Genomic DNA, 13,465 nt, shown 5'->3' with positions numbered 1-13,465 from the left:
GAACCCTCTTTTGGCCTCCATTGACAATTGCACTTATGTGCACATATCCCCCCAAAGACATACAGGCGTACACACATAATTAAAAAAAATATTCAGGCCAGACGTGGTGATGCATACCTTTAATCCCAGCACTCAGGAAGCAGAGGCAGGAAGATGTCTGTGAGTTTGAGACATCTGGCCTTCATTGTGAATTCCTATATAAAGAGACCCTGTCTCAAACAAACAAATAAGTAAACAAGCAAGCAAGCAAACAAACAAAAAACTTCAAATGTGGTTAAATGTCAGTTTTCACACTTAAATACTGTTTGCCAGGATAGGAGAGATGGCCCATGTGGTCTAGAGGATATGCTGCTCTTGCAGAGGCCTGGAGTTCAATTCCCAAGACTCATATTAGGTGTCCCACAGTTGCCTGTAACACTAGCTCCAAAGGATCCAATGCCCTCTTCAGGCTTCTACTGGCAACTGTACTCACATTCACACACCCTCACAGACATACACACATTCACATAATTAAATATAAAAATAAATCTTTAATAAAAGTTTTATTTTGGGCCATGTGTTGAACTGTTCTTTCATGGATGACATTTTTATGTCTCCTGAACATTAAAGAGCCATACATGCTTTAGAAGAGCATTTCTTGTTTCCTATGTGTTACCATTACCTTGGATTTATTTTCTGTCTGCTGCAAGTTGACCACAAGAAAAAGACACACCCACTACTGCCTCAAGGTTCTACCATTAAAACTGAGTGCAGGGTGAAAAGCCTTGTTCTCTGTAGAATTTTTTTTTTCAGTCGTTGTCTCTTTATTGGTGAAATTATTAAGGCCACTCCACGTAGTTAAAAGGAGATTTATTTAATGGCGTAACTTACAAATTAAGGAATAGGTAGGTCGCGGAGTCTGGGGAAGGTGTATCACAGTCCAGCGGTGTTCTCTGGAGCTCTGCTCAGTCCACCTCTCCAGTCCAGGGTCCCGCAACAGAGAGAGCGCCCGCCGATCCAGATCTCGGGTCCCCCGGCGCCTCCCTTGGCCCCGCCTTGTAGGCGTGGCAGTTGCCGAAGTCTCAATGGGGGTTGGAACTTCCAGATCAAAGCTGGAATGGCTACCCACTACATCTCTTCATTGACCACAGATCAGTCTTGACTCCATCCTTTCCTGCCTTCTTTATGTTTCCTTCATCCTCACTGTCTCCACTCCACATGCTTCCTTTTGTTCCAATCCTGGACACTGCCTAGCACTCTTCAGTCACCCTCTTGTTCGCACTTAGGCCACTACCGCCTCTGATGCTGCAACCCTTGCCACTGCTACATTCTGGCCGAAGACATGTTCTACTCATGACCATTTGAGACACACTGAAAACTGCACTTGATGAAAGCCAAGACCTGACGAATGTGAGAAAACCCTATATTCATTTTCATCCAGGCCACAGGGGGCTCATTTCTCCGGGTGGCTCAAGAGAAGACACATGCTAGTGCTAATCTCCATTTACACTAATCTCCATTTGCATGAGGGGCTGTGGTACCAGCACCCTTGTTATCCTTTATTATTTACTTGTTGATTTATTTATATTTATTCTTTCTTTTTTCCCTGTAAGTAGGACAATCTGAGCTGGCAGTGAGAAAACGGCATCGGGCAGACAGTAGCAGCAAGAGAACAACACTAATGAATTGAGGCTAAGAGTTCCAAAAGCTACTCAAGGCAGAGACAGCAGGGTTAGGGACAGATGATGAATGATTATAAGGTATACACAAGGATGTGACAAGGGACTCTAGGCTCTGTTTGCTAGAAAAGTTCTAAGGAACCGCCAAGCCCTTAAGTGCTCAAAGTCCCAAATTCTGTATGAGTCATTATTAGGAGAGAAGATCCTAGCAACCAAGCTATTGGAGCTGGAACTGGTTGTGAGTGCTGACATTGCTCATGTGGGGAAGTGCTGGGGATTAAACTAGATGCCATTTTTAGGACCATGGGTGGTTCAAACCCAGAACTTTCTTATAGTGCCCAAAGCTGTGAACCCCAGATTCTGGGTCTCAAAACTATAAGATTCTGTTCATAGTAACAATAGCTATTAAGTCTATGTCCTTTTAGCAATCAGAGTCATGGAATACCAAGACTATGGATGTCCTGTTTGTCTTTTGGTGATTTCTGTCCATACAGAATCAAAACTACCCCATCCAGCTGACTAACATCTATACTACACATATCCTGTACACACACACACACACACACACACTAAAGAAGCATATATATTCATGTGATCATTGTATTTCCTTATTTATGCTAAAAAGAAAATTGACTGAAGACTGAAAAAATATTATTGGGGCTAGATTAGTGGCTCAGCAAATAAAGGCAACAGATACTCTTCCAGAGGACCTGTGTCCAATTCTCAGCACCCACATGGTGGTTCATAACTTTTTGTAACTCCACTTCTAGAATATCTGATGCCCTGTTCTGGCTTCCACAGGTACCAAGAATGCACATGGTACACAGATATACATGGAGACACAACACCAATACACATAAAATAATAAAATAAAAATCTAAAAATATCATTAATATAGAATTGTAAAATTATTAGAGAAGTTGAGCATGGTGGCACATATTTGTTGTGGTAGTTTCAATGTCAATAGCCCCCATTGTTTCATACACTTAAGTACATGGTCCCCAGTTGGTAGAACTGCTTGGGAAGGATTAGAATGTGTGACTTTGTTGAAGGAGCCATGCCACTGGGGTTAGTCCTTGAGTTTTCAAAAGACACATGCCATTCCCAGTGTGTTCTTTGTCAACTGGTTGCCATTCAAGATGTGAGCTCTCAGCTGTTCCTGCCTCCCTACCTTCCCTCAGCCTTCATGGACTCTAACACTATGGAATCACAAGCCCAATTAAACACTTACTTTTATAATTTGCCTTGGTCTTAGTGTTTTATCGCAGCAATAGAAAAGTAAGTAAAACACCTGTAATTCCCGCATTTCTAGTTAAAAGAAAAGCAAATTCAAGGACCGCTAGGAGATCCAGTAAGACCCCATACAAAATAATGAATTAAAGGAAGTATCTACATGTGGAGGATAGAATGAACGGAGTAAAACACACCACATGGATTAGAAAATTAGGTCTGCATAGCAGGGCTTCCATGTTTGACCAAAAGGCTAAGACTTGTTTCTACGTTTTCCCTAAATGAATTCAATGACATACTATCACAAAACTAGAATTTGGAATTCATTCTGTGAAAAGAGGAATAGCATTTTTCATTATTTATTTATGCTGAGATGGGACAGGGATTTAGTGTTATCTATTACATAATCTGCTTAGGAAATAAAAATATCAGTTATCTTGATGGAATGATTTCCTGTGCTTCATATTGTCTTAATTCTTCCTCAAGACAATTCAGGCTTTTCTGTTAAGCAAGCCAAGTGTTATTTTTATTAGTTTTTAAAAACTAAGTGACATGTATTTTCCTTTTATGGAAATACAGATGTCCATGTCCTCTTTGGTTAAATAATCAATATTTCACAAGGGTCTGAAATCATACTAAGTCAAGTATTTTAAACATTCTCTGTTTTTGAAAGACATGCCAAAATAACCTCTTAGCTTAACTTGTTAACCTAGATTCAAAATTGAGACTTCTCCAAATGCTCCTAGAAATCCCAAAGAATATTTTCTCTATATATGAACAAAAGTTGAATTAATTAGACACATTTGATATATTAAATTCATGGTAGCATTTTCAACTACAGGTAGCATGTAAATGATATTTATATGAAGATGTCTTGGAAAATATTGTTTGCAAAATTATCTGTGATACTTAGAAGAAGGATGTTATTAATTTTATGACATTTCTTCAAACTGTATAATTTGTTGCAATTTTATAAAGTTCTTTTACAAGTAAAAATATATTTACTTTTGTTTACTCAGGTTCTTTCAGAATTTAAAAGTCTATAACATAATATTTGTTTTGTTTTGTTTATGGTTGTTGTTTGTTTGTATTTAAATAGAGTCTATATAGCCTTGCCTGACCTGAAACTTACTATATATATCAGGTTGGCCTTGAAATCACAGAGAGATGGCTGCTTCAGCCTCCAGAGTGCTGGGATTAAAAGTTTGTGCCACCACACACAGCCTTCATTTCGTAGCATTGTCTTCATGGCAATGTGCTTGTTTGTTTACATTTAACAAGAATCTATTCTTGCAACGTTATATAACAGGGCATTTCTTTGGCTTGCATGTCTGCTCTACAGAGGGTTCTTTAATTCTGCTTTAAGGGACCATATCACAAACTAATTTGAAAAGTAAAGGTTGTGTCCAGAGAGCAGCAGTTTATCTTACATAATGCCAAGTCTTTTGGTGAAACGTCAATTTTTTAAAAAAAAATGTGCACTTACAGAATATTTTTCTTCATAGTTACATAAAGTATAGTAGAGTTACTTTCAAATTATCTTAGTATTACTATGACTAATTTTGAGAAAAGGCAAGTGACTATATAAGATTAATGGATCTCAATAGAAAAATATAGTACATATGTTATCAAATTCTGGTATTATTCAGTAATTTGAAGTTTCAGAAAGCTTGTTTAGATCTCTACAATGAACCCATTAAGTTTATTAAAAGCTCCCTACTCTTACAGGAACAGCTGCTTTCTGCTTAGAGTCATTTTAGGAATCAGTGATGATGTAGTGGAAAGTGAGCTAAGCCTGGGAATGTCTGGGATCTCCAGCAGTCTATCTTTAGGAACACTGTAACTGTTTTGAGTTCCAGTGCCCTTATTTATTAAAGGAGTTTAACATGACCCACATTACACAATTGCTGAAAATTAATTTAAACAATCTAAAAGTGCATAAGGAAACTCCAATAACTGCATATGACAGGTGTGGTCACTTATGAGTGAGGATTTGAAAATCAGAAATAGGTATAAACACTTTGTTTCTCTTTATAGAGACAACTACAATTCCAGGTGTGGGAACAAAGCTCTATGGTTAATTCGATTTTTATCACTTTGGTTCATTTGCTTAAGGTTCTCAAGACTAAATGTGTACTATAACAATAAATGATATATACGTCTGGAGAGATGACTGAGCAGTTAAGAAAAGAAATGGCTGCTCCTCTAGAGGACCTGTGTTCAATTCCGAGCATGCTCATGGAAGTTCACAACCATCTGTAATACAGCTGCAGGGGATATGATGTCCTCTTTGGGCCTTCACAGGTATTGTATGTGGGTAGTGCACAGGCATACATGTAGGCAAAACACCCATATACCCAAAATAAAATGGGGAAAAAATGAGATAATACTTGAATGATAACTTTATGGTAAAATTTGAATCATAATGTCTAGGGTGCCCACCACACAGAGCCAATACTTAGAAGGGCACTGACAGTGCTAGCTTTAATATTGCAGCCTAGCAGCTAAGACTTCTCTGGTGGGCGGTGATGGCGCATGCCTTTAATCACAGCACTTGGGAGGAAGAGGCAGACAAATCTCTGGGTTTGAGGCCAGCCTGGTCTACAGAGTGAGTTCCAGGACAGCCAGGGCTACATGGAAAGTCCCTCTATTGAAAACCCACCCTCATATCCAGTCTGATTCTCACAGCTCAGAGACAGAGGTTAACATTTTCTGGATATATTCTGATGATAATTAAGTTGTTTTACCACACAATTGTTACTTTTGCAACCACAATGATTATGTTTTTAGTTTTGTTTGCCCTGGAAGCTAAATTGAATGATAATGATTCATTCAAAGATCTTTTATTTATCATATTAGGCTGGTGACATTGAATAGCTTTACAGTATAAATACAATCTAATTCTTTCAAAATGAGAAAGAACTTGCTGTGACTTGCCTTCATATTGTGAATGTCCTCAGTGGCATATATGAATGATGGTCATCTTTATTTATTAAGGACACCCAATAGCAAACAGATAAATACATCATGAGGTTACTTTAATTTCATTTTGTAATAAATAATTCCTTTCTAATTTGAAAATATGTCTATCACATAGCCCAATTATGAAAGTCCTCATGGAATAACTGTAGCATGAATCTTAAAAGATTTTATTAATAAAAACAAACCCAGAGCCAGATATTGGGGTGAACGCTGAAAGATCAGAGAAACAGAACAAGCCACAGCCAATCTCCCCTCACCAATTCCTCAGCTGATCTTGTTTCCTCAAACTGTAAGCCTCTGTGTCCTCATCCAAATGGATCTCAGCTGAACTGCTGCTAAAAGCCTAAAAGCTTAACAAGACTCTAGTTCCTGGTCCTCACACTTTATATACCTTTCTGCTTCCTGCCATCACTTCCTGGGATTAAAGGCGTGTGTGCCTGGCTGTTTCCAGTGTGGCTTTGAACTCACAGAGATCTGGATGGATTTCTGCCTCCAGAATGCTAGAATTTAAAATGTGTGTACCACCATTTTCTGGCCTCTATGTCTATCTAGTGGCTGTTCTCTGACCCCAGATAAGTTTATTATGGTGCACAATATATTGGGGACACAATATCACCACAGAATAACTCATACCATGTCTCTGTAAACATTTGAAGATCATATTATGCCTTTTTGTCTTTGACTGCAAAATGCAAATCCCCAATTCATCATAATACAGTGCAAACTTCATTGTCTGAGCAGGGATACTTTGTAATAATGGAAAGTTCTGACATTGATATTCATACCACATAGTTTCCAGTTATGTTTCTTCTTTATGGGTTTTTGTTTGTCTGTTGGTTTCAGACAGTATCTCACTATTTAGCCTTGACTGGCCTAGACTCACTGTGTAGACCAGACTGATCTCAAACTCACGGAGATCTGCCTGTATCTGTCTCCTGAGTGCTGGGATTAAAGGTACAAATTTCCATGCCTACCACCCAATTATGCTTCTAATTTGAATAACATTATTTGTTAAAGGCAATCATTTAGGCCTAAAAGTATGCATGTAGTCTTTTAAAAATTATGGGATAAATGATGTCACAGGCAAAAGTTTTAAGGTGTAAAAGGCACCAAAATATAGATACACCATTACAGGTGACTATGTTAGAACTGGAGTCTATTTGGTACACATGGACATGTATCCCACTTTAAAGCATCTCTTTGCAATAATATCATCACTGTTATTTCATGATTGAGTGATGAATGAAGAGGATAAACTAATTGTCCCCTCAGAGCTATCCCCAGCTAACAACGAGGCCTTAAGGGGCTCTGCCATTCTGCCAGACACTTCCCAGAAAGCAGTCTATGGAGAATGTTCTGATGCTTGTTGTATAAGTCCCATGGGACTTTCTGCTTTATTAACAGGGCAGTGAGAACTCCTTTGTAGTGCTTTTGGCTCTGACAAGAAACATAAATGTCAAGCCCTGCTATTTCCATGAGCAAAACATGAACATGTTCTTAGGAGGATGACGTGAGTACTCCTGCTTTTGTCCAGGTCTACTCTTGGACTTCCTCTCACACTAGAAGGGCCATGCATGGACCCTTCTTTGTCTTTGGGACATCTATTTCTTCTAATCGACTTAAAATAAATGAGATTATAGAATCAGAATACCATGGTGTCTGAGCATAAGCAGCAAATACATTCCTTTGAGGGCCTCTGCTGATCAAGGAGATAAGATGCAAAACACAGAGGAACTTGACTTGCTTAGAGAGATTATGCAGGTGTGGCTAGAATTGTTATTGAGGAGCAGTCATCCACTCCCAACTGTGTAAAGCCACTACTTTTCATTTTATTGCCTTTCTTGTAACCAATTGGGGTGTGAGATTGAGGAACACAGAATGGCTCATATTATTTTTAGAAAGAGAAATTAGGGGCATTTATTACAGCTTTTGATCTGGACTCTCATGCTGAATATCAAGACTTTGAAAAGATACAAACTTACCAGTCTGAACAGTAATGTCAGATTATAAAACTTTTGCCAATGAAACCTTTGAGTGTGCTTTTAACACAGGACAACTTTCTTTCTTATGACAGGCAGCTGCCTGTTCTATGTACACATATTAGATGCTCCAATTGCCTACTTCAGGGTAAGTCTACTTCCCTCTCAGAAGGAATACTTTCTGTAGGGAAATTATTATCTTCTTTGCCTAAGACCAAAAAGTTTCTATTTTAGAGATAGTACTGAATTTAGTCTTTAAAATTATCAAAAAGGCTATTGCATGGTTTCTAAAACCAGATGAGATTTTAAGTAAGTGTAATTAACCTGGAAGAAGTAAGGCATAAAAACTTTTTCCAACATTCAAGAAAAGCAGGCCTGAGAATCTACCTGCAAAGGTGTTGTCCAGAATTGCAGCAGAGAAAGACAGAAGAGAGATTTCTCAAACATTTAAGGGTACAAAAAAATGGAACAAAACAGGTCTCCCATATACGACTTTTGAAACTGGGACACACTCTGTGATGCAGCTGGACTTCAGTTACTAATCTGCAGGTCTGACTAGTAACTGTTATTGTTACTAGTAATTATTACTTTCATGGATATATTTTTGAAAATAGTCATATTTTGAAATGTGTCTATCTTTGGAACAAAATGAGTATTCATTAATTTTTGTGTAAATAAAGAAATAATGGAAGGAAGAAAGGCATCCTGTTGGTAATATTGTTATTGTCACTAATACTAGGTGAGTCATGAAAAGGGGCCCCTGTATCTTCAAGCATCATATACTCCACTTACAGTGTAATTAATCCCAGTGATGGTGTTTCGTGCCCATATTCTACTTCCATGTGGGTCATTTTTAACTTTTTTGTCACTTTATCATGGTAACCTGAATTTGATGTTTTTTTTTTGCTGCTGTTTCTTTTGGCTAATATTTCTGAGTTGTTTCCATCCATTTAGCATAAAAGGGCCAGAATTACCAGAGATATAGCTAGGACAGACCTGGGCATTTGGGCACTCTCAGTTCTAAAGAGATATAATATGAAGAGATGAGGTATAAATCAGTTTAATAATGTTATTTAATAAACGTATGGGTCTGAGATAGGTCCTCCTTCATATACACATGGCTGTGTAGCTTGGTGTTCTTGTGGGACTCCCAACAGTGGGAGTGGGGGGTGTCTCTGGCTCTATTGCCTGTGCTTAGGACCCTTTTTCTCCCACTGGGTTTCCATGCCCAGCAGTGATATGAGGGTTTGTGCCCAGCCTTATGGTATCTTGTTAAGCCATGTTAGGTGGATATCCCTGGGACGCCTGCTCTTTTTTTGTTTGGTTGTTTAAAGGGAAACAGAGGAGGAGTTCATCTGGGGATGAGGGAAGGTTATGAGGAAAGCCTGGGAACTATGGAAGGAGGGGAAACTGCAGTTGGGATATAATGTAGGAGAGAAGAACAAAAGTTAAAAAAATGTTTCCTTAGCTGTAAAATAGATATATAAATAAATCTGCCTAATAATGTTGTTTAACAAATATTTATTTTCAAATAATTATAAAATACTAATATCAAATTAAGGAACCTATAGAGGTAGGTGTCAGATATGTAAAATGATGAAAGACTCTAATTAGAACTCACAGTTTTGCTAGATACATTCACTGGTGTTATACGATGCTACTGTACCACCAAAGTATGTTTGATGCTACTAAATCTGTTAAGTAATTGTGAAATTCATTTTATAGATGTCCATGAGGTATTGTATAAATTTTTTTAACCAATAAAACAAATAAGAACTGGAGTCGGAATTGACATTAGTTGTCATGATTTATAATACACGCCTTTTCTGTTATTCTGCAGAAGGAAATGCATAGAGTATATTACTTAAAGATATCACCAGAGTTCAAAATATATATATGCTCAAAGCAAATGCCGTCAAAAAGATTTCTAACCTGAAAATGTTTTTGATATACCTCTAAGTTGCTGCTCTTGGCAAAGAAGATAATCATTTCCCTACAGAAAGTATTTCTTCTGAGAACTTGGCAGACTTATCCCAAATGAGGTAATTGTAGCATTTGATATGTGCACCTAGATCACACTGCTGCCTATCATAAGAAAGTTGGCCCATATTAAGCACACTCAAAGCGGTCAGCAAAAGTTTTAAAACAATGAGGAATCTCTCTGTAGTGACTCAGTTTATCCTGCTGGGCATCCCGAACACAGAGGGTCTGGAGACCATGCTCTTTGTCCTCTTTTTGTCTTTCTACATCTTCACGCTGATGGGAAACTTGTTAATCATGCTGGCCATTATCTCCTCCACTCGGCTTCACACCCCTATGTACTTCTTCCTATGTAAGTTGTCTATTTTTGACATATTTTTCCCTTCTGTGAGTTCTCCTAAAATGCTCTTCTACCTCTCAGGAAACAGCAGAGCCATCTCCTATGCAGGCTGTGTGTGCCAGCTCTTCTTCTACCACTTCCTGGGTTGTACAGAATGTTTTCTGTACACAGTGATGGCCTATGACCGCTTTGTGGCCATATGCTACCCTCTACGCTACTCAATCATCATGAGCCACAGAGTGTGTGCCATCCTGGCCACAGGGACATCGTTTTTTGGCTGCATTCAGGCTACCTTTCTGACCACTCTCACTTTCCAGTTGCCCTACTGTGGTCCCAATGAAGTGGACTATTACTTCTGTGACATCCCTGTGATGCTGAAGCTGGCCTGTGCAGACACATCCGCCCTGGAGATGGTGGGGTTCATCAGTGTGGGCCTGATGCCCCTCAGTTGCTTCCTCCTCATCCTCACCTCCTACAGCTGCATAGTCTTCGCTATTCTGCAGATCCGCTCTGCTGAGGGCCGTCGTAGGGCCTTCTCCACCTGCAGTGCCCACCTCACTGCCATCTTGCTTTTCTATATGCCAGTGGTCCTCATATACTTAAGGCCAACCCCAAGCCCTTGGCTGGATGCAACTGTGCAGGTCTTAAATAATCTGGTCACCCCTATGCTGAACCCATTGATCTACAGCCTCAGGAATAAGGAGGTGAAATCATCACTGTGGAAGTTCCTACGTAACCCTAGCTTCCTTCCTGAGCAGCTCTAAAGAAAGACCAGTCATGAACATTTTGTCTGTACGTCATGGGTGGTGTAATGGTTTTATTTGGTTTTCCCAAGTGTTTTTGAAATCATCCTAGTTTTACTATGTGAAAGACTAAGAGGCAAAGGGCTCCAATGAGTTTTCAAAGGATGACTAGGGAATAAACGGTAGAAGGGGGACTCCAGGCTCTGTGGCCCTAGAAACTGCACTCTCTAATGGATATTATACTATTGACAAAAGAGGAAGGTACCCCACCTAGCAAGCAGCATGGCCTATGTCTTCTGTTTGTCTATACTTTCGTTGTTGTTTTTGTTTATTTTTGAGATTGTGTTTTAATCACAAAACTTCCCTTTCCTTTTCTTCCTTTCAATCCCCCCCCCCCGACAGTCCCTCCTGACTCTGTTCCGTGTTTGCCCATCTTAATTTTCCATATCTTTTTCACCCTTCCTCCTCTTTGTGTGATGATTTTTCATGTGGGATGAGTTATAATTTCCTCAAATGTCTGTATTAGATAAACAATCTTACGATTTCTAGTTAATGAAAAGAGATCCTTGTGGCTTCAGGTAGCATCTTGTTATTTATGAGCCATAAAAAGTTCCATATAGAGAAAAGCTTTGGGCCAGGTCCTGACGATTGGATCTGGCCAAAGCAGAGGTACAAGTATGCTAGGGTGACACTAACAAACCATGGTAGGTGGGTTGAGGCCTGGAAACTGGTACTGGCTAGAACGTTTGGCATAAGAATGAGAAGTTTAAATTAAAGGAAGAGAGCCTAAGGAGGAATCTGGAGGAGCCCATGAGATGGCTCAATGGTTAATATAGATTGCCCTTACAGAGGGTTCATTTAGGACCTGTTCAGTTTCCAGTTACATCAGGTGGATCATAACCTCCTGTAATTCCAGCTCCTAGGAGAGTCAATGACTCTGGCCTCTAAGGGAGCCTACAAGCAGGTGCACATACACCCACACAGACACACACTCACACACATAATTAAAAAAAATTTTAAAGGGAAATCTGGAAATATGTGTCAGATTATTTCATGTTCACTACATGTCAAACCTTTCCCAGCTTTATTAGGATCTATCCATCATCCCCTTTCCTCATTTCCTGGCTGTAGTTTCTTAGAGAAGAAGGGCAATTTGCAAGAATAAAAAAGGTGAGTCCTGTTCACTTTTCCTTTTCATTCATTTGGATTTCATTTCCCAAGTGACTCTGCTAAGACAAGAGGATGCAGAGGTAAGGATTCTAAACCTGCCTGCCGGTGGTGAAAATCTTCAGGTTAAGATGTAAAGCAGACATGCAACTAACAGAGAGTTCAAGAATAATATTGTGACCTGGGCAGAAAATAAAGCCAAAGAAATAGTTTCCTCCAATTCTCCCTGGGGGAGGGTGGGGAAAAGGAAATAGTTTCACAGAAAGGGAACTGATGATTGAACACCTGGTTTATTTGAATGCTGCATGTCAATAATGGCTAAGAGAATCAACATGCTTTTGTTTCCTTTGGAGTCTGAGTTAGAATTAATTCCTTGAGTTGGCATACCTTATCTGTTTGCCACTTAAAAGGGAATATCTTCTGCAGGAAGATAAAATTCATTATACCTTCTCTTTGGTAGGTTCAGATACAACTCAGCCTCTTGTTCTAGGATTGGAGGAATAGTTTTTCCAAAATGACTGCCTCCTTGCACAACCCAACCTCTCTTTAGCTCAGCTGCTCTTAAACTTGCCTGAAGCTCTTTTGTCTCCATGGAGAATCTGAGTGGCCCCTATATGTAAACAAGCCACTATCCTGACGGACATCTTTCTAAACTATATTTTTATTCAGATACTAAAAAAATGGAAATAATGTCAAACTATGTTAAGTATAAAGAACTATTATAATATGTGTGGTCCTCTACATACACAGGGAAAATGTAATTCAGTGAATTTCCCGCCAGAACTATTCTGCTCTCATAACCTTAATTCCCTCTGGAAGTCATCATTCTCTCATTCTCACTCTGTTTTTTTGTTTTAATCATATATGCTTTTTCCCCTAAATATTGTATTATAAGACTTTGATGTAATTCTATTAAAAATTTATTTCTTTGCTTTAGTGTTCCTTTTTGGATTTCTATATATTTGTATATGTCTAAAATTATTTTCTATTAGCAAAGTGTGGTAACCCAAAAGCATGCCAACTTTGTCTCTGGGTAGTGTCCCATTATATCAGTATTTGTTCATGTTACTCATAAATAAAGAAGCATAAATTTTGAAAATCTAAGGAATCCTTCATTTGGAATTGCTATACTATTTTGATATGTTATTAATGCTTTTCCTGTGTGCACATAAGACACAAGAACTCCACCTTCAAACTCTTCTTACAGAATTTCTTCCATCAGGGAAGAAGGAAAATTGGTCATTTTGTTTCATTTAGATTTACCAATAACTTACACTGACATGGAATTTAGGTATAGGAAATTCATTTGGAAGATTCACCCAGGAAGCAGAGTGCATTTTCTGTCTTCAATGTCATTGCTATGAGGACAACATACTAAATTCAGCT

General features: G+C 38.8%; 1 protein-coding gene across 1 annotated transcript; it reads left to right on the top strand.

The window, feature by feature from the left end:
• The first annotated feature begins 9,330 nt into the window (after positions 1-9,330).
• On the top strand, positions 9,331-13,096 carry LOC128121925 (olfactory receptor 149-like). Its single transcript, XM_052757013.1, has one exon. The coding sequence runs from the start codon at positions 9,998-10,000 to the stop codon at positions 10,931-10,933; it is 936 nt and encodes a 311-aa protein (XP_052612973.1). The 5' UTR covers positions 9,331-9,997; the 3' UTR covers positions 10,934-13,096.
• Positions 13,097-13,465: the final 369 nt, after the last annotated feature.

The sequence above is a fragment of the Peromyscus californicus genome, unplaced genomic scaffold (assembly GCF_007827085.1).
Source record: "Peromyscus californicus insignis strain IS unplaced genomic scaffold, ASM782708v3 Scaffold_11__1_contigs__length_118956290, whole genome shotgun sequence".
Lineage (NCBI taxonomy): Eukaryota > Metazoa > Chordata > Mammalia > Rodentia > Cricetidae > Peromyscus > Peromyscus californicus.
This window is presented reverse-complemented; position numbering and strand designations above follow the sequence as displayed.

Coding starts and splice junctions, on each gene's coding strand:
- LOC128121925 (XM_052757013.1), top strand. CDS start 9,998: ATGAGGAATCTCTCTGTAGTGACTCAGTTTATCCTGCTGGGCATCCCG.